This window comes from Folsomia candida, unplaced genomic scaffold (assembly GCF_002217175.1).
Source record: "Folsomia candida strain VU population unplaced genomic scaffold, ASM221717v1 Fcan01_Sc029, whole genome shotgun sequence".
Lineage (NCBI taxonomy): Eukaryota > Metazoa > Arthropoda > Collembola > Entomobryomorpha > Isotomidae > Folsomia > Folsomia candida.
The window spans coordinates 992,521-1,015,037 of record NW_019091221.1 but is presented as its reverse complement, the minus strand read 5'-3'; the positions used below and the strand labels follow the sequence as shown (position 1 = coordinate 1,015,037).

Genomic DNA, 22,517 nt, shown 5'->3' with positions numbered 1-22,517 from the left:
TAATACGAAGGTAATATAGAAGATGAAAAAATATGTATGGTTAAAATTATGGATTAGTCGACATGATCCCTGAGTGATTCTGCGAGTTCGTCGGCACGTTGCAGCATCTCCAACCATTTGCGCCTTCCGAACGTCATGCTGTACACGAACTGGACGATCAACAGAATCGCTGCCACGTTGTAAATGATCCAGGCCAATTCCCACCAGCTTCCGGATCCGGTTTTGCGAGTGGAGATTATCCGGCTGCCAGCGTTCATCAAGAAGGCAAGCGTGGACGAGAACAAAAAGATGTAGGACGCCACCTGCAAAAAACAACTTGGAATATTTACACATGGTAGAAAATTCCGGTAACGATTCTATATGTTACTCTGGTAATAAGTTCTTTTACCGAGTTGGCAATAAATTGGTGCCAATAAAGTTTTACTGAATTAGCTAAATTTTTTCTTGTAGAATATTATTACCATTCCATGCTACCTCTCCGGTATCATGTATGTACATATTGTAAAAACGCGTCAAGTTTGCAGCTCTGACGTCACTGTGCTCGTATCCTTACCATGTGAGCCAACACCGTAGGATAGGAGCACAGTGACGTCAGAGCTGCAAACTTGACGCGTTTTTACAATATGTATATATGCACATATTAATACTACTGGTGACAGAGGAACTTGTCATAACTTTGGCAACACTTGTTACTAAATTGATAATAAATCATTACCCGAGAAATATACAATGTCACATAAATATTAGTAAAATAGCCCCTCTCACCGTTTGTCCCCCAGCCCACGTGACCATTTGAAACCTGGAGTCGTTTTCCGTCCTCCGAATTTCGAAGGGACAGAGGAGCACTTGCCGCAAATGGGAGAAAGCTGCCACGAGTTGACCCCTCCGTCCCACAATGGAGAGATAGCGACGATGTCGGTCAGCCCCATCGTCCCCTCGATCAGAGACCTGACCTGATCTTTCTTGCGCCATAACTTGGTCAGAATTTGTGTCGTCGTGCTCAGTGAAAGAGTGGAAGTGGTGGAATGATGGAACCCAACAAAAATGATGATTCATTATCACACGTCGTTTCCGATTTAGTTTGTTACACCGTTGCCATAGCGGCACCACGTCGGCACGTCGCACAACCACACTGCGGCTTTGTTTAAAGAAGAATGGGGTTGTGGGAATAATTGTGGATGAATTCACCCAACAAGTTGAACATTTAACGTGGACTCGATATTTTAATATGTATACGTACCTCCAGGTATTAGTGAATGTTGGTGCATGCGTGCTAAAAAAACCATGTATGGGCATATGTAAATATGTTCCAAAAACTAGTAAAACGCAGGGTTCGGAAAAACCCCGGGTTTTACCTTGAAAACAACTGCCCCAGGGTTTTACTGGGTTTTACTGGGTTTTGGGGTTTTACTGGGTTTTACTGGGTTTTACTGGGTTTTACTGGGTTCTACTCAATGTTTGGGGTGAACTAATATAACTTACAATGTTACACCAAATTGTTAAATTGATATATTTTATCAAGATTTACCATAAAACTAATGCAAAATACCAAAAACACACCCAAAAATCATTAATATGATCGAACTCCAAGTCTAGCTGTAAATTGTGATTTTTAGATCATAAAGAAAAATTCTAAATAAACCGTTACAACGCATGTAACCAAGGGGTGAAAGTAGTGTGCTATCCGTCAAATTGACCTTAAAATGACATTTCATGACCTTTTGACCTTGAAGGGTGTAACCCACAGGGTCCATCTTCGAACTCGTCCTGTCTTTTATCGTTAGGAGTTTACGTTCAAAATTTCAAGTCTCTATGTCATTCCGTTCAAAAGCTATCGGACCAACGGACAGACAGACAGGCAGACAGACAGACGGACGGACGGACATAACGATCTTATAAAGGGCTTTCACCCCTTAATAAATATAGAAATTGACGGGATATTGCTCAGAGTGCTTAATTAGAGTTAGATAAGCACCGAAAAGCTGATTTCATTGATTTATTTATTTGAATTTGAGATAAAACCTAGTAAAACCCGAGTAAAACCCAGTAAAACCCCTTTAACATAGTAAAACCCGCTGGGTTTTATTGATCTAACGACCCAGTAAAACCCAGTAAAACCCCAAAACCCGAACCCAGTAAAACCCGGGGTCGGAATACCCTGGTAAAAAGTCTGCCTCTCCAGGGACCCTCGCCGAATGCAGTATGGCAAGTAATTTTTACAAATTGCATAGAAGAAAATGCATTTATTTTTGAACCCTTTGAACTTTGAATGTTTTTTTACATGTACCTACATGAGTACATATGGATAGCTTGATAAATACATAGATCTTGAGGAAAGGATGTTGACAGGTCATTAAAATTGATAATGTAATGATAGATTTGGAAACATATTTATTCTTAATGTTCGTCGTATCTACTTGAGATTACTGAAGCCCATAATGAGAAAAACCTACAAATGCACAAGTATTAAGAAGCATTTTGATGTATGTATGTAATTAGTCAGTTGACTGGCATATTGTTCAAAGTAAATTTTAATTTGTCCGTTGGACAGTGACCAAACGATTTACACCGGTGCGGATGGAAGTGGTCCTGGGATGGTTTCCATGGTGGTGCAACACTTCTGAGCGTCGGGACATCTGACAACCAACGAACTGAGCAAAACACTTGAAGTGACTGGAAAATCGCAGACATCCTTACATTGCGTGTTGGGAAGCGGGTTGCCCGTAAAGACACCTTTGCACCGCACGTCTGCAAAGTTGGAAACCATTATTGGAGAGGTTTTCCTACTTAAATTCTAATAGGTTGAGAGGAAATAATTGTAAAAATTAATTACCAGGTTGCGCATGGCTGAGGAGACAATACATGGATAGGATGGCCACGACCAGGACAACGGGTGTGCGGCGGTTGACAATAGATGCCATTTTTCTGTCTTATGTCTCAACTTGGTATCTGAAATACTAGTTGGAACAAGAAAATTTGCTTTTTATGTGGGAGAAAGTGGTAAACTGCAGATTTACCCGAGTAAAAATTTATGCAGTTTTCCTGCAGAAAATTTGCCCAATTTTCTGCAGAAAAGCTTTATGCATTGAGATTTCTGAAGAAACCTATGCACATACATGTAGTTCTGCAGAATAATAGAGACAAAAATTTTCTGCTGGATGATGTACAAAAATTATGCATAATACAATATGCATAGGATTTTTGTAGATTTCTGCAGAATTCGACACGGAGATTTCTACTCGGGTATATTTATTTAGGAGGGATTACGGTTTCTGGTGGCAACTTACTTACTTTCCACAGGAATTTGTGTTGGACGAAGAAAACTCGAAAGTTAATTAGAGTTGATGACGACGCCGTGGAAGTTGGTTGAACAGTAAAGCTGGGAACATGTTCGCTAAGTTATATATGCACATACATAAGTAATGATAAAAGGTTGAGATGTATAAATAGTGACGAGACACGGGAAGGGGTTGGATGGCTAGACACGATTTATCCTTTCTTTTTGCATACGCAGCAGGCGGTGGTAATATTTCACTCATGATGCACAAGCCATTGACCAGTGAACCGATTTACATGCACCTGATTATTATTAAGAAATTGCATCGTGTGTTGGTCGATTTGTTAGCATACATTCTTTATACAGGATGTTGACCCTTCCTGGCAAAAGGGGCTATTTTAGTTGCTACGCTAAAGTTATTAGCTGCACCATTTTTCATAAGTATAAAAGGTACACCTTGAATGTACGTACATTCTTAAAAAAATCAATAAACGTTGGTATTCACGTACGTGATTCTACCGCGTGGTATTGATCCGGTATTGAATTAATATATACTACGTGGTAAAAAATACCAATTAGTATTAAAATTATTACTGTGAGGTATGATTTCAATATCGGTTCTATACCAATATGGTATAACCGTTTAATACCAAGGTTGTAGTGTCACATATCAATACCGCTAGGTTTTTTCAATACCAAGTTTCTTAGAGTGTACATATGCAGCGAAAAGGAAGAAGTTCAGCTCAAAAAGTTAGCTTAATGAAGATTGCACTCGTTCTCTTAATTGGAACGTTTGAATAACTAATTTATCAGGCAATGGCCGCGGAAGATCATTTAGACCGTGGGGACATAAATTTTCATGGAAATTTAAGAACAATAAAAATATAACTGATTGATTCGAAAATAATCATTACTCGAATTATGTATCCTGGTTATAGATTTACTTAATCAATTATCTTGGAATTGGATGGGAATTATTATTAAATTCGGAAATATTATTACCGAATTTCAATATAATTTCGAAATTATGGTTTAAGTTGTATGAGGTCGATGTTTTTGTACTCGAGTAATTCTAAATCGTGGGGACAAATGCATTGCATGTCCCCACGGCAAAATTTCCATGGGGACACTGTCCCCATGTCCCCGCGCTTCCGCGGCCACTGTTATCAGGTGAATGGGATTATTAAGGGGTGAAAGCCCTTTATAAGATCGTTATGTCCGTCCGTTGGTCCGATACCTTTTGAACGGAAAGACATAGAGACTTGATTTGAACGTTAACTCCTAACGTCAAGAAATAGAACGAGTTCGACGATTGACACTGTGACATCGTCACTGTGACGATGACGTCGTCACAGTGACGAAAAGTGGTGAAAAAGTGTCACGTGTCAGTTATGACGTTTGACACATCATTTTTAACTATATTTCAAGTTAGAATTAAATGGTGAGCTCCATATTGACCTCAGACGTCATTTATAGGTCACCGAGCATATGTATGTATGTCAAATTAATATGGAATTTGACGCTGATTTCAATGGTGACCTTAATTTTGACCTCAGAGGTCATCTGAAGGTCATAGGGCATATCTATGTCAATTTGACCTGAAATTTTACCACGAATTCGATGGTGACCGCAATTTTGACCTCAAAGGTCACAAAATGGTTAACAGATGTTAAATTGTCACAAATGTCGAAAGCAGGTTGCCTGTATGTGTATCAATTTAACGGATTTTAAACACTGTATAGTAAACACTGAAAATTTTGACCTGTGACACCTCAGTGACCATTTTAAAAAATTTGAACAGGCAAAAACGATATGATATTCATTTTAACGTATGAAACACTCCTTTCACCCCTTAGTTACATTCCTTGTAACGGTTTATTATACATAAGTACAACAATGGTTGCTAAAACTTTTTGCGTTTGCGGTAAAATAAAAATCAAGGTGACCATCATGACTGCGAGATGAATAGATTTAGTTGAAATAAAAAAAATATATTTCAGGAAGGAAATGGAAAATATTGCAGAGTATTTATGCCCTTGATACATATTAGTATGTACACATGTACTGACAATGCGATGGTGTGAAGTGTAACCCTCCGATTTGGTTGAAATTTTGAAATTACGTGGTCCAAGTCAATACAACCAACATTTCTTCAGGCAGTTTGTGCCATGGTCAGAATTTACCAAAATATTTGAAGCGAACGGTGAAAAACAGACGATTTTTAACATGCGGAGGAGGCAAACTCAACTTCCATTCTTTTCCCCGTGCTAAAAATCGTATACATATTTTTCAACTTTATATAAAATATTTTGGCAAATTCTGACAAACTCACAAACTGCCTGAAGAAATTTTGTCTGTATGGACATGGACCACACAGTTCCAAAATTTCAACCAAATCGGAGGGTTACACTTCTCCCCATCGCATTGTTAGTATGTAAATGACCTTATTTATACATCCAACCGTGCCTCGTTGTGCAAATTTCATTTAATTTCATGACTTTTAACTGAATTTAAAAGTTTGATAAAAATCTGTGATGATAACCTTTTCGAATTTGGAGCTCCAAATTTTTTAAACTATGGGTAGTAGGTTGTAGCATTCACAGATTAAAGAGCATGGTAAAAAGCGAATAAAATAATTTATGGGCTTTGCTTTAATAATAATTTCGTCTAAATTCGTGCACCTTGAAGACAAAGGAGCTAACAAGGGATACTCACGACCTGTCGTTTGTGTCCAGGGTACCCACAATGTTTTTTAGAAGGACTCCAGATGAAGGATTCATTCATATTTCCGTGTAAAAATCATATCTGCCGCCATGGCGTGGCGCCAAATTCGCCAAATTTATGTGTTTTTATTTTTGAAAATGCCATAACTTTTGAAATCCTTCACGGATTTTCAAGATTTTTGGCAAAAATCATGACAAGGAGTTCAACTTTTCTATCCAATGAATTTTTTTTTCAAAATTATCGCATTTAACTTTTCGCAAAATTTCGTACATAATTTTCTTGTAAATGGGGGTTCGTCGAAAAAATGTTAAACATATTTCAAAAATTAGGAATTTTTTATTTTTATCTTTTTCTCAAAAATTTCGACTTTTGTGATCATTTTAAGCATAAAATTTTGAAAATCCGACATAAACTGCAAAAGTTATGGAGGTTTGAAACCGGTGGAAAATGCAAATTTTGAAGTTTGGCGCCATGCCGTGGCGCCAAATATGAGTTTTACACGGAAATATGAATGAAGTTTTATTTTTGGCCTCTCATTTTGAAGTGCTAATAAAATTCTGACCTTTGACCTGTCGGTGACCTTGAAAATCGGCGACGCGGAATTAATCGGCTATGAGTTAGTGCAGATGCGAGTAAAGTTTCAGACGTTTAAGTGAACGGGATACTATCGAGATTTTAAAAACATAAACATATGATTAATTTTGTTACATACTGTAGTTAACAAAACGGTTTTATGATTTTAAAAGGGATTTAATAAATTTTTAATGGGTACTATCCAGATTTTTAATAGTTTTACAATAGAATTACATACATCTATAAAGTTGAAGCGATAAGTAATTGATTAGATAAAGTCGTTGGTTTGAGGTTTATTTCAATATGGTCATGTACATAAACTAGATCAAAATCAATAGTGGACGTTAAAATTTCCCATTTTTTATTTCTGGCATAGCTGAATATCTCGTCTTTAATTAGAGCACCCATCGCATTCCATCAATTAGCCTAGTATGATCAAGGTTCCCATGAATTACGCATTGGCGCGTAATCACACTCTGCCCCTATCCAATGTCTTCAAATGCAATTTCTAAAATTGAATCAATTCCATGAGTTTTGAGATAAACGCAACTTTTGATATTTTAATGTACAACATCTGTAAACCAAATTTTTGATTTTACGAATCCGTTACATCCCGATTCTCTACAAAATTGCATACGGATGCCTTTTCAATTCTGTTCAAAAACTGGCGAAGGACATTAGTTTAAAAACAATCTGTTTTTGTCAAAATCACACGCAACCTTAATATTTGATAAAGTACCAGGTGGCCCAAGTAAGCTGTTAGTAGATTCAAAGGCTGTAGCTTCAACAGTTTTTGTGTTACAGATTTCCAGTAAATTTTAATGGAAAGCCAGTTAATTTTTAAGTAGAAAACAATAAGCTCAAGCCCTAAGCTCAAGCTTCCATTTGAGCACTAATTGGATAATCTCCATCGACACTGTCAACTGTAAGCCCGGTTTCGTTGAAATTTTATGAATTTCTTTGGTTTCTATCTTTCAGCGCCTTCACGATGGGTGTGGTCCTTAGGGGTTATCAGAAAATTCTTCGACTGTTTTTAGTCGATGCGGTCCCCATGAACGTTTTTATAGTCGTTTGAACTCAATTGAAGTGCAGGTTCGATTCCTGTCACATTTTTCAATTTTGCCATTTCTTTTCCCATTTTTTTTGGTGAAAAATTATCTTCGACCGCGTCCATTCTAGATTTTCCCTGCCGATATGCTTTTCAAGCAGTTAAAAACATACATGGTCTTTATGCAAAATCGCACGAGAAATCTAACGCACTTATCAGATTTTCATTATCTCCAGCGGTTTTAAAGTTATTAGCTAGTAACACTTAGCCTGGGCCCAGTAGGTATTGTGCAAAATTAAAAAGAAATAGTGAATCATTTTTGAAAAATGTTCTTAGCGTCGTCTCACTTATTATTTAATATAGTATACTAGCCTATAAGCCCGTCCCAAACACGGGCTTCATTTCAATTTTTTTCCTCTTGCTGTGAAATTTACATGTTAAAGAATTTTTTAACGTTGATAAGGAATATTTTCAAGGTTGCCAAAGAATATTTTTCAGATTGCTAAGAAAGTTTTTTGATGTTTCTAAGTAATTTTTATGACGTTATTTAGGAATTTTTTTAACCTTGCTAAGGAATTTTTTTAACGTTGCTGAGGAAATTTGTTAACGTCGCTAAAATATTTTTTTGATGTCGCTAAGGAGTTTTTTTTTGTTGTAACGGAATGTTCTTAACGCTACTAAGCAGTTTCTTAACGTGGCTAAGGAATTGTTTTGGCTTTGGGACGGAGTTTTTTTAAATTTGCTAAGGAATTTTTTTAACATTGCTAAGGAAATTTTTTAACGTTGGAAAAGAATTTTTTTGACGATGTTAAGTAATTTTTTTAACGTTGCTAAGGAATTTTTTTGACGCTGCGAAGGAATTTTTTTACCGTTGCTAAGGAATTTTTTAATGTAGCTAAGGGGTGTTTTAACATAAGTGTAGCATAAATTGTAACAGATTGTAACCTTTATTATAACATTAGTGGAATTCACAGTAACCGATTATTGCGATTATAATCATTATCGATTATAATCACCCAAAAATTCTCTATGGGGAAAAATAAACCAATGTGATTATAATCGTCAAAAAAATAATCCTCTCCGAGGACGATTATTTGGATTATAATTCTTGATCCAAATGCAATTTTTTTAAAGCGTCCGAAAAAGTAGCCGTTGCTATGATACTATTTAATGAATCCTGCTGGATATTTTAGGCAAAATAATCAAAATACAACAATAATCTGGTTCGTTCATGGTATATGATTATAATCGATGGTGATTATAATCATCCTGACGATTATAATCGGTTACTGTGAATACCACTATTATTAACCTTTATTATCAGAATCATTTTCATAATCATATTCATAATCATGTTCAAAATTATATCCATAATCATATTCATACAAAAGGCGTCCAGACATAGTTTGCACAAATTCTCAATTAAATATCCTTGGCGAGGAGTTGAATCTTGACCTGATTTTTGGTAGACTACAAGATAATACTCTCCAAAAGATATCTTTAAAATTTTAGGGCGATAGCTTCACAAATGCCCCCTCCAGTACCCCTAGAGTGGGAAGGTGCCAAAAACACACTTTCCAAACTTAATTACTCATATAGCTTGATAACCTAAGAGGTCAGAGGTCTAAAATTGGTATTATTATAACCTCAGATAATTATTGTATCTAATAATGAAAAAATCCATAATGAATTAAATTATGTGGGCCCTCCAACATCGCTAATATTTTGCCTCAAAAAGCGATCAATCCGAGCTTGCACGGGAAAATTGACCTGCTGACCTTGAAAGCGGACTCACTGGGTCAAATGAAGATAGAGGATAAAGCTAGAAGTGTCCTAAGTAATATTTAGTAAAACAGTCAACATTTTGGGTAACCAGTTTTGGAGGAGGACCCGAGCTAATCAGCTGACGCGGAATCTTGAAAAACTCGTAAACTAATTTGGAAAATTAATGGTCAAATATTGTTGAAAATAAATTTTGATAACTTTTTTGTGTCCCCTGTCGCAGAACTATTTCCCCTACAAGGTACAAGTGACAAAATAATAAAATTAATGCGTTTTGGCCAGTCAAACTATTTCTGAAGTTCGACCCCGATAACGACGGGAACTTTTCCAACAATTTTATAGGGTTTGATGGAAACTTAGTCCGTGGGGTACACCCACTTATCAAAAATTTTCCAAAAGTACTGACAGTGCAAAATACTTTATGTACCTTGAATAAAAACAACTTTAGGGACTTTTTTAGCATCAAAGTCTAGCGTAAAAATTTAGCGTTTAGTTAAGTTTAGCGTATGTTCAATTCAAAGTTTAGCGTAAAATGTGGGGGCCTTAAAAGTGGACGAGTTGCGTGCGCGAGCGCATTCCATTTGGGCAAATTTAAATTTAGACTACAATACGGACTTAAAAGATAAACATGAAATAAAAGTGGTTTTATATAGTGAAAAGCATGCTAAGTCACATCATAATAGTCGCAAAGACGATTTTTGCATCAGGACGGCAGAAAAAAATCTTTCGTTCAACGACGTTTTATACAAACACTTGGTTTGGAAAACTAAAAAAGGACACCTCTGCAAATTTGATCTTGCCTCATGTCCCAGAGTGCACACAACCGGAAAGCCAGATATTTTCACCTATAGTTTGAGACATGGGCTTTCATATAAAAAACGTTAGAAATCTTCACCACAAAAAACCATGGCATAATTAAATTTCGAATTTGTGCAAACTATGTCCGGACACCTTTTGTAATCATATTCATAATCATATTCAGAATCATATTCAGAATCTTATTCATTCTTATATTCATATTCATATCCATAATCATATCCATAATGATATTCAGAATCATATTCATAATCATATCCATAATCATATCCATAATGATATTCATAATCATATTCATAATCGTATCCATAATCATATTCATAATCGTATTCAAAATCATATTCAAAATCATACTCATAATCATATTCAAAATCGTGTGAGATTTCCTTTTCTTTTGCGTTTGGGCCAGTATTTTCTGTGAGTTTGCGAGTGAATATTTCTACGGATTATTCCTGGATTTGAGTTGGTCATGAGAAATTGTATAAAATTAATATTCCAACCAATTTATTTATTTTCATAATTAAACAAAGTGGTTTAGTAAATGAAATTGGCTTTACTAGTTCCAGCTTTGATTTTAGAGTAAAGCATTGTAAGAATCATCAATCAAGAGATGAGTTTTATAATTCATATACCGCATTCACACTCGACAATTTTTAGTGAGGACTTGCCTACGCGTAGTAGGTCTGTTGCCTCAACACTCATTCATGGGGATGGCCATCACGAGTGAGATCGTGTAGTCCATGATGGTGGAACGGTAACTGATTTTGAAGCCCTTCTTAACCAAGCATGGGGTTAAGCCTAGCATAACACACAATCCCAGGTTTGGTGATGCTCTCAATTTTTTATACATCTCTGACTTCTTGGAGGAACAATGTCTCCTCATCCGCTGCAGAGTGGAGTCAAATTCCTGATAAGTTTGCGCAACAATGTCCACAATTAGTGACAAGATTACGCCAAGTGCGATGGATAAGTAGGGCAACATGAGGTAGACGGAGATTGGAAGGATGCCAAACATTACGATGGTGACGTAGTTGAACAATACCTGCGAAAATTAAAAAAAAAACTTCAAGCACCGACTTCCAATCGGCCAGCATAGGTATTTGAATGATATTTTTAGGAATTCTAAATTCAGAAGATTTTTTGGGGAGAAATTGGGAGGGTGGAATTCGGTTATAATTGTAAATTAGTAAATTTCAATTAAATTATATGAGGTAAAATAAATGATGGGCAACCTAATCTGGTCATTTTGATCAGTGGTGGTCCGCAGTTTCTTAACTTTAAGTTAATGATGCTTTATATTAGACACATTTTCTTTATACATACTAACAAAATAAGAACGGTTAAAGTTTTAAATGTTATTATAAAATTAGTGGTACGAAAGAGGTTGTGAGCTCTGCAAGGGGTGTAAATGATGGTTAGTAATTAATTGTGAGTAACTGATTGGGTGTGTAAATTGATTAGATGCATAAATAATTGTGTGTAAACTGTCGGACACCAATTACGCGAGGCAAATGTACTAATTTACCTGAAGGAAGAATCCCACCATCAATATGAAACTCAGCACCAGCGTGGTTCCTCGTCTCCGGAAGGTGTACAAAATGGAAATGCATCGGTACAAGTGGTATCCCTCTGGGTTATTCCTTCCCGCAATCGTGGTCCACATGATCATCTCCCTTCTCCCCAAGTTGAGGACGAATCCCGTCAGACAAATTATAAATGCCGCTACCCTACAAAGCTCTGTAGCTGACAGGACAAAGAGAACACTTCGGACTAGGACGGCACCCAGAGAACGGGGTGAAACGCGCATCTCCGTAATAACGTAGAACATAGGATCCATATTGAATGGGATGCATAGCGCGGTGAGAATTAGGGGAAGTTTGACGTACAGCTTTAACAAGATATTCGCCGCCATATAAATCCTGGCACTGATATCAGCTCCGTTTTCTTTTTTGGGGCAGACTGAGGGAAAAAAACATTGTTAAGAAGGCCTGGCACGACCTCGAATACGGCATTGTAGGTTACAATGTTACTTTTGATGTGAAAAATTCAGCAATCTAGGAAGGAATCGAACCACGATGAAGAATCTTGTGCACTCCCTGAATCCGTTTTTCTGTATAGAGCGTCGCAATTTGTGGTGTTAAACTGTCCCCAAATGTAAATATAAAATTGCGCTATGTACTTGAAATTTAAAATTTAAGCGTTTTTTTTAAGGTAACGAAACTCTTAAATTTTGAATTTCACGTCGGTCACGCCATTGTATGTTGTTCACATGTGGGGACAGTTTGTTTAGCAGCAAAAATTGAGACGCCCTGCACAGGTAAATCATGCTGCGATTAACTTTTAATTCTATGGGACATGAACCTTGTCAGAATTATTCATTGAATAAATTATTATTATACGCATACCTATAATAAATGTACGTATTATATTATTATTATATACAGATATACGGATCCAGTGTGGAGCTTGAGTGCACAAGATTCTTTAGGGTGAATCGAACCCACGTGATCCGAATACCTAGTTGTAAAGGCTCAAGTGTCACTAGCTGATTGCTAAAAAACTACGCTACAGAATTAAAATCTGATAAGTGCATTAGATTCGCCATGCGATTTACATTACGATTCACTAAAGACTTTGTAATTTTTGAACATCTGGATAAATATTTAGGAAATTGAAGAGAAGCGGGCGGCGATAGTTTTTCACAAAAAAAAATCGAAGAAAAATAGTGAATTTGACATGTGCTGAAAAAGTCAAAGGTGTACTTTAATTTAGCCCAATGGACTATAAAAACGTTCATGACCAGAGTGACTAAGGAGGAGAGCTTCACCACCTGCCCTTCACAGATCTTGATGCCCTTTGGCTATGTTGTAGGGTCCTATGAGTGTACTTAAACCCTGAAGTGGTTTGACTCCATGGCCACATTTGCTCCCGCCACACCCACTCAAAGGGATGAAAACCACAAAAGTTGCCAACTTCAAAAATTCCCCAAAAATCCAATTTTGCTCGGACTGTGATAAAATTTGCCTTTTTGTGATCCCAGATACTTGTGTGATAATATCCAATAGCAATCTCAGCTTTTTTGAAATTATCGAAATTATCGAGCTGGTGAATTGTTCGAAGAAATTCAAAATTTAAAAAAAGTTGAGATATCTACTGGATATGATCACACAAGTATCTGGGATCACAAAAATGTAAATTTTATAAAAATCCGAGCAAAATTGGATTTTTGGTGACATTTTAAGCACCTGAAAACAGGGCTTTTTTCGTGTTTTTGGCGCCTTTGAGTGGGTGTGGCGGGCGCAAATGTGGCCATGGAGTCAAACCACTTCAGGGTTTAAGTACACTCATAGGACCCTACAACATAGCCAAAGGGCATCGAGATCTATGAAGGGCAGGTGGTGAAGCTCCCCTCCTAAGAACAGTCGAAGAAGAATTTTTTAGAAGCCTCCAAAGACCACACCCATCGTTTAGCCTCTCAAGCCTGGAATCCAAAGAAATTCACGAAATTCTAACGGAAACCGGGCTCACGGCTGACAGTGTTGATGCAAATTTTCCAATGAGTGCTCAAACGGAAGCTTAGGCTTAAGGCTTTGAAATGTGGTACTTGCCACATCCTGATCGTACCCCAAAGGAAAACCAGATTAAATAAATGCAGGAGTCACCTCAAGCGGTACGCTCCTAAAAAGTGAGCAGGAGTCTTTTTACAAATGAGGAGATTTTAACATCGGAAAAATCTTTTAACAAGCGAATTGTCCTAATCTACGCAAAATCGGTCAGAGATATCCCCCGATATAGACAACAGGTCAGAAAGTCACATTATCCAGGTTTTTTGATGATTTTGGCAGGTGGGAGCTAATTGGGGTAATTTCTCTACATTTTGCTGAAAATTGGGGGGAGGTGGGGGAATCAAGTTTCTTAAAATATGTTTTTGAGTCCGTGGTACATCCCCTAAGTGAAATCCAATTCAATGGAATCGAGGGGACCTCTCAGCAGGACTCAGCACGAATTTATAGTGCAAAAAATAACCCAAGCGTAGCTCAAAAAACAAATTCCGGTCTTTATCTCCAATCGGAAATGGTCATCATCCTTGCTGCATTTCAATCCTCAGAATATGAAAAATGGTCATAGTTAGGGGCAAAGGTATGTTCTAAGCCCCGTAGAAGTGCGGAGGCTTGGAAAAAATTTCTGACCCCGGAATGCCACAAAATGTCCCAGGAATCTGTGCGTAATTCCATCGAGGAGTGGTCGTCTCGTCTTCAGCGTGGCATTGACGCAGGAGGAGGAAATTTTTAGGACTAAAAATTGTTTCCAACGTGAAATTTAACTGGCTTTTAAATGCAATAAATCAGAAATTTGTATTGCTAAAATTGCTAAAGTTGTAGCCTTCTAAATTACTGACACTTGAGCCTATACAACTAGGTAAGTACCAATTTACACGTCAGGCTCGTGTATCATTAAACAGCTGTCATCTTCACAATTTGCCATTTTTCTCACATTTTGTGAAAAGAAATTGGGAATTACCTTGAAATTGTCGTTGAAACAGCAGGAATGAACGTTCAATTTCCTTCCTGGTGTAGCTCCTCCAAACTCCAATTATTGAGAGAAACATTGCCAACAATCCCATCACCAAGGCCAAGACGACGACGTAGAAGCTGAACACGTGACGAGGAATGTTGATTCGCAAGAAGGGAAACAATTTAAGTTTGTATTGAAGTATGAGTATGCAACAAGGAATGAAATATGTGAGCAATCCTGTGCCAAGATTGGTTAGGAAGGTGAAATTGCGAACGAAACTGAAGTGCAGTACGATCCTTTTTTTGCTGTTATCCCAGTACAAGGGGAACCTTCCAAAGAGGAAAGATTTCTCAATTATGTTCGCGTACGCGAGGAAAGGACCGAAGAATTCTGTAATCTGGGGTGATGTTAGAGTCATATTTGGGAAATATTCCGTGGTACTAGATTAGGCAAAAATAGAATGTTTCTCTGTTCCAGTTGAATAACAACCTTATGAAAGTTGGGACTACGTGCGTATTTTTTGCATAACTATTGTTCATCTTTCTACATTTGGGCAAGACTATATACACAATACACTATTTTTTGAAGAAAATGAGTTGTGCATATTTAAGTTTTGCTTCGTTATGGGTAATTATACAAAACTGACTTGTAAATAGAAAATTTTGCCAATTTTCTTGAGGACGATGACGAGTGCAATGCCTACATGCCGATTTGCAGGATTGGAGTGAATTATTGATTGTTTCAAATGTATGTATCCATGCCACAAAGGAGGACAGAGTTGTGCATAATTTAACAGAGACAAACAAAACCGTAAAATTAACTTATCTTCTGGATGCATAAATATTTAAAGTTACTCAATAAGTAATAATATTTTAACAATATGTTGTTGTCCCAAGCGAAAGTACCTAGGCTTGGAGTACCTGTATGAGTACTGGTTTTATATTTATTTGCGCTACCCTGTCATACAGTAAACCAATTTTAGGATAACTGAAAAAAACAATATGTAATAGGAAAGATAAGATTCGTATTTTAATTGGTTAAAATCGACCATTTTCTGGAACCGTTCATTCGATGAAGGTTACCTTGATACAATGACATATTTTGTTTTTATCGAAACCTGGCAACAACTTTATTCCGCTTCTGTATAACGGTCGTCCTCGGACAAAGGTAATTATCAATTAAACCGTGTTTCATTTAAAACTTGCACTTTGTCAACATGGGAAGAGTCTAAATATGGTTGTATGTATATTTAAACTTGTGATAAACTATAAATTATAACAAATTGCTATATTTAGAATAACACGTAGGGATGAGGGATAAGTGATACTTCACACCTGAGAGTTTAACATATAATCATAAATTCTATAATGAGAAACTCTAAGTATGGAGCGGAAATTCCAGCCGACCCAAAAAATTCCAGCCTGAAGTTGAAATTGTCGGGTCATCTAGCCATTCCAACATCGTGTCCAACTCCAGTTTGACTAAATTTTAGGTGTATGTACACGCAAAGAAATTAAAACTTGGTTACTGTAGGCACGTAAAATATCTGAAAATAAATGGAATCCTAAATACCGGATATTTTGTAAATAAATATTAACACTTTTCCATCACACCTAAATAGGTTGATAATGATTACATGCATACAGTCAAAATGCTTGTACATATTGTATACCGCAAATTGTCAATTCGATAGCCAATAAGTATGCATGTAAAAGCTATGATACATTAGCCAAATATTGACAATTTTGTGTGGGTAAAAATTCTTAGAACTAAATTACATTTATTTCGTAGATATCAATTACTTACTTTATCGATTCGGCATATCTAATTAAAATATTTTAACAGGCCGCACACACTTATCTATCTTACTTATACATATTTTATGCCTTTGTGTATTCGGGTCAATTTCCAATATTTCCGGTTGCTTAGCAAGTTTTATGTGTTTTGACTTTGCTTGGTATTTGGTTGGTCTTTTTATCGAAATGTAGATACACACAAATTTTCCTTAAGAGTTAAAAAAGCATAAAACAATATCTCGCTTACAGAGAATTCAGTAATGCATCATAACCCTCGTTATATGGTTATTTTGTTCCTTTTGACGTTACCCTTTGTCACTCCCAGTCTGTCAAGTCAATTCAACGCAAAAGATGATATTGAGGAAATTTCTAGGAACATTGGCTCACCTTGCAATCTCTTAATCGTACTCGACAATTTTATCGAAGCTCTCAACTTCTCTGCAATTAGTTCCAAGATTACCGTCGCCATAGTGAAGTCTTGGACTTTGGGTGGGTTCCGAAAGGGTTTCGCATTCTTCAAACAACCAATACGAAAGGTTAAACCAAGCGGACACATTTGTACTTTTGCCGTGACCTATATTGACACCCCAATCGAAGAAGGGATGGATGGGTACACTCATGCCAACAATTTGGTTAGGGATGCGATCCGTGCGAGCAACTGGAACTTGTTGATTGAGGAAACGGAAGGTGCAAGGCTATATTTTGTACGTCATAATTATTACTTTGTATGATGTAAATCAGGGAATGTAATCTCGAGATCTCAAAATATCGATATTTAATATTTTATCGATATTATCGATAATATATTATCTATATATAATATATATTTAATATATTATCGATATTTAATATTTTAATATATCGATATTTAATATTTAAATATCGATATATAATATCGAATTTGACTTGGTCATCAAATACACCCCATAATTTCTCAAATTAAATTTTGACATGGTTCCACCGTAAAGATTTTCAAAACCTACTTAATACACCTCACCCCCAAAATTCCCAGAAATGATTTTCACTTATGTACACCCAAAAAGTTCCCAAATTTAATTTTTACTTTTCACCACAAGGTTGGAATTACTGGCACACCCGAAAAGATTGATTTGACTAAATTAGTTCATAAATTGGAAGATTTGTATTTCGATGTTTGGATATCGAAATATCGAAATTTCGAGATTTCGAATATCGAATAAATATCGAAAACGATATCGAGATTTTACGCCCTACTGTAAACCTATTTGTTCTATCTATTTTTTTAACCTAAATATTTACTTGTGTACCACAGAAATGAATAATCATGACTATAATTATACCGTTTTTCAATTGAACTTATAGAACCCCCAAGATTACTGGAGGTCTGCAAGTGCACCATATACATTTTCCTACTTATTGTCCACCATTGATAAATCTGAGTTGGAATCGAGCCGATTTATAGACATTTTTCAACACAGAATACAGGATGGAATGATTGTTCGATTTATTGGGAAAGCGTCGGAAAAACTAAATCGTGACAACTTATACCTTGTTTGCAGAAACTGTGATATTGATGGGAGTAAGTTAATGGGGTTAAGCATGAACTGCAAATCAACTACGACATCATGCCTGCTGTCAAATATAATCTATACGGTAGAGATTGACAGGTGCGTTGCGGTGGTTAATAGTATAAAATAGTAAACCTCACAAACTCGAGATTACAGAAAAAATGAATCAAAATCAAAATTGTTAAAAACCAAAAAGCACAATGTTGCAAAAGAAATTGTATTTTTAATAACTGGGAGCAGATTTGTACATATATTAAGGTTTTGTTTTCTGTACAGGTACCTGAACCGACAAATTATTCTGAGAGACGACCACCAACTTGTTTTGAGAAGTTTATCTCTTCTGACGATGCACACCTCTACATTTGAGAAACCCTTCTGTCAGGATTCTTCATTTTCACGGCAACCTCAGCCCTTTGAAGGGCTATCCTTCAAAGAATACGTCCTGGTCATGCTGCTCTGTTACAGCAATTCATCTATACTTTCGAAATCTCAGTACGGATTGGTTGTTCAAGTCGAGAAACATTATCCCCAACCAAATTCCGTGGAAGCTCTACCAAACAACATTATTTTCATTGAGTATCCAACCTTTGAGTATCCAACCATTTTTGTCTTGCTGGGCCCAACCCCAGTTTAGTTTTGAGCCTTACACCGCCCCATTTCAGACTAATTTGTGGATCGGAAAAGCAATCTGGTTGCTGTTCATGTTGATGTTTTTTACAGTGTTCTTGCTCTTCAAGACACGTGATGTTTCTGAAGTTAAGGAATCCTTTATCTTGACTGTGTTACTCTTGATTTCATCTCTACTCGAAGAATCGGTGGACATTCCGAAATACTTGGTGAGGTTGAGATGGGTGATCGGCACGTGGATGTTGACATCTATAATATTCACAAACTGCTACCTGAGTCTGGCAATTATTCGGATTACGTCGCCACTTCCGGTTAAACTTGCGGAAACTTTTGATGACCTGTTAACCCCGGTGTGTACGTTGGAAAGTTGTCCGAGTTGGTTTGTTATGGCGTCTCTCGTCAGGAAACGATATTACACGGTGAGGAAAATTTATTCTTGATGAAATTTTAAGAAACCTTACGAAAATTTGTGATTCGAGAAATCTAGATTTAGCAGTTCTATATTTATCACCAACTAATTATAAATTTATCACAGTCTGGACACAATTTATTACGATTGGTGACAAATTTATGACCCATTAGTGAAGCATTTATAACCCTTGGTTAACGAATTTATTTTCCGGTTACGATCATACCAGTAAGATTTGATTTAATTTGATTTTGATTTGATTTAAACCTTTATTCACGTGTTAATAGTTATCAGTTTACAAAACTGGTTTAAAAACTATGACACAATTAGATAAAACTATATATTTAACCTAAAAAATATCTAATGGACTCAATAACAATATTGGTCGTCACGTGCATTAATGATGTGTTCACGGACGGCTTGTACATATTTGTTGTAACTCAAGTTTGGGTCCCAATCGCGTGGGAGTTTGTTCCATAACTTGGTCGCGCGATAATTTATGGATTTTTGAGCAAAGTTACATGATGTTACAGTTAAGAGTGGCCAAGAACGTCTAATTGCGGAGGAAATTATTTGGTCTTGAAGGTGTTTAAAAGCGTACTTATACAGAAATAAATCACGACGCTCACGTATTGTCAAGAGGTTACATTTACTTAACAAATCATTTACCTTTATCGCTTGCTTATTAATTTTAAAGCGTGAATGTTTCTTATGCCGAAATTTTTTTGCGAGGGAGGGAAACATGAATTTAACAAGGAAGGAGTTTACTTTATGTTGTATTGAATCGAGTTGAGCATCAGTCTGAATGGCCCAGATATCAATACAAAAGTCCATAATCGAGTGAATATGGCTGTTAATCATAATGGCCATGACTTTATCGGTCAGGTGCCGCTTTAAACCGTGTAGATAACCTAAACTATGGGAAACTTTCTTAGTAACAGCAGTAAAATGATCACGAAAGTTAAGATTAGAGTCTAACATTACACCAAGGTATTTGAACGAATGTACGTGTTCTATAGATTGACCGTTGTTTAACAGAATTGGGGAGGTGAACTCAGGAGGGATTACACAATTGGGTTTACAAAATATTTGGAACTTAGTTTTGGTATAATTAATTGATAGGTTGTTGTCATCATACCACTTTTGCACCGCATTAGCCTGGTCAATAATGATTTTTATCATAACATCTAAATCTTGACCAGCGATGTAAATTACCAGATCATCAACATATAGTAAGAACGGAATGGTGATGATCTTATTTATGTCATCCTGATAGGGTGAATAATACAATCCACTACCCGCTGCCCCTTGAACTACACCTGTTGGATTATTAAAATATTGATTGTCATCCTTAAATTTAAAGCATCTATTATTCATGTAGTTATACAAGGTACTCATATATGTAGGGTTTAGTTTAAACTGAGACATTAATTTCTTAATCAACAATGACCTATCAAGGCTATCGAAAGCAGAACGGGCATCATAATAAATGGCAATACATTTACCATTCTTCACATCGAGTGCTGAGTATATATAATTAGTAAATTCCGACAGAGCAGTTTGGCAAGAGTGTTTTTTTCTACACCCATGCTGTTGCTTGCAACGTTTTGAGTCAATTCTAACACATAAACGTGTATATAATAATCGTTCAAAGATTTTACGATATACATTTATCATTGATATCGGTCGGAAACTAGAGGGAGAAAGTTTTTTTCCCTTACCTTTGTAGATTGGTACAATAATGGCGTACCGGAAAGCTTGAGGTACAGTACATAGATTAAGGATCATATTAAATAAAGCCATTAATTGTAAAGCTACTGTTCGCTTACATCGTTTTATAATGGAAAGAGGTACAAACATATTTGAGGGACTATCTTTAACAGTGTCGGAAATCGCTTTTTCTACCTCACAAAGGGTTACAGTAGTGGATTCATTCAAATTATCGTTCTCAAAATTAGCAAAGTAATCCGACATCTGTTCATTTAAATCTTTTCCCGGAATCACTCTAATTGAATTAACGACGAATTGATTTGTTAAAACCAGGTTAACTTCCTTGACGGTAGAAACTAAGGTGTTATTGGAAGGATTGATTAATTTACATATACTCATACGTTGCTTTTTAACTGATTAACATGATTCCACAATGAAACCGTATTTTTCTCATTCTCAGTAAGTTTTTCTGAGGAATACAACTTTTTTGCATTGTTTATACTTGTATTATATAAATTACGAGCGCAACGGTACTTACATATGTCAGGATTTGCTTGAGTACGATCACGAATTATTCTTAATTTATCTCTATTTATACGTAGTACAGCGTGATAAGCAGAATACCAAGGGTTCCATTTTGCTTTAACAAATCTAGATTTCAGTGGGGCATACTTGTCTAGTAAAGATAAGAAATATAAATTATATCTATTAAATTCTAAGTCAATATCGCTAAAATAATTAAAATAAAAGGAAATTAGTTCAGAGTCAAGTGCTTCAAAGTCACAGTTCGTATAACATCTATAATAAGTTTTGACTGGGTAATATTTAGGTTTAGAGGTTTTACGAATTACATACACAAGGTCATGATCAGAACATGTATGGGACAGATGACCGGCTGAAGTAAAATGAAGTTTTTTACTAACGTAAGCGTGGTCAAGGAGAGAAAGTCCTTTAAAAGTTGGTCCGTGTATGAGTTGGGAAAGTTGGAATTCTTTCGCTGCATTTAACAATGAGAAAGAATCAGAGTCTCTTTTGTGTAAGTCAAGGTTAAAATCACTAACAATAATGTAGTCGTTGGTGAGAGAAAGGAGAAATCAATTCAATTCATGAAAATAAGAAATTATTTTACTGGTGGCGACCGACGGGTGACTGTAAACTACTGCGACAAAGAAAGCTTTGTCCGGACAGTAACTAATTTGTAGAATATAATGTTCAGAATTGAAATTAGTCACAATAGGGCAGTCAACAATTTCATAAATAAAACAGTTCTTTAAATAAACTACAATACCTCCTCCTTTCTTTAAACGGTCTTGACGAAGGAGAACATAATTCGGAATAATGTAGGTTCCGTCAATGTCAATCTGAGGGTCAAGTTTTGATTCAGTAATGGCAAACAGGTCGATATTACTAGCACAAAGGGAAACAGAAATATCATTAATCTTATTTCTTAAACTATTAAGGTTTTGATGTGCTAATTTAAAACCACGCAAATCCTTTATAAAAGTGAGCGGGTGTGGTGAAGATGCTGCAGTCGAATGTGGAGTGGGGTCGACGCGAGGCGTTGAGACGACGTTGGGCGATGACGGGGAGGAAGGAGGCTCCAGAAGAGATTGGCATGATAGTAAGGTTGACGTATTGAGGAAGTCCGTTCCAATGAGGCAAGATCCGTCACGAATGTACAATGTACAGTTTG

General features: G+C 36.3%; 1 protein-coding gene and 1 long non-coding RNA gene across 3 annotated transcripts; both read right to left on the bottom strand.

Moving 5' to 3' along the window:
- Positions 1 to 1,175, bottom strand: LOC118439005. The gene is made up of 2 exons (XM_035860009.1): positions 766 to 1,175; positions 1 to 302 (listed from the first exon to the last, which is right to left on the bottom strand). Exons 1-2 carry the CDS (start codon positions 1,054 to 1,056, stop codon positions 54 to 56), a joined length of 540 nt encoding a protein of 179 aa, XP_035715902.1. The 5' UTR covers positions 1,057 to 1,175; the 3' UTR covers positions 1 to 53.
- Positions 1,176 to 2,374: 1,199 nt separating this feature from the next.
- LOC110860185 lies at positions 2,375 to 3,394 on the bottom strand. 2 transcript variants are annotated; one of them, XR_002548919.2, is made up of 3 exons: positions 3,288 to 3,394; positions 2,834 to 2,957; positions 2,375 to 2,748 (listed from the first exon to the last, which is right to left on the bottom strand). It is a non-coding gene; the product is annotated as an uncharacterized LOC110860185 (long non-coding RNA). The 2 variants fall into 2 exon arrangements; XR_004837184.1 differs by having other exon boundaries at positions 3,292 to 3,378.
- Positions 3,395 to 22,517: the final 19,123 nt, after the last annotated feature.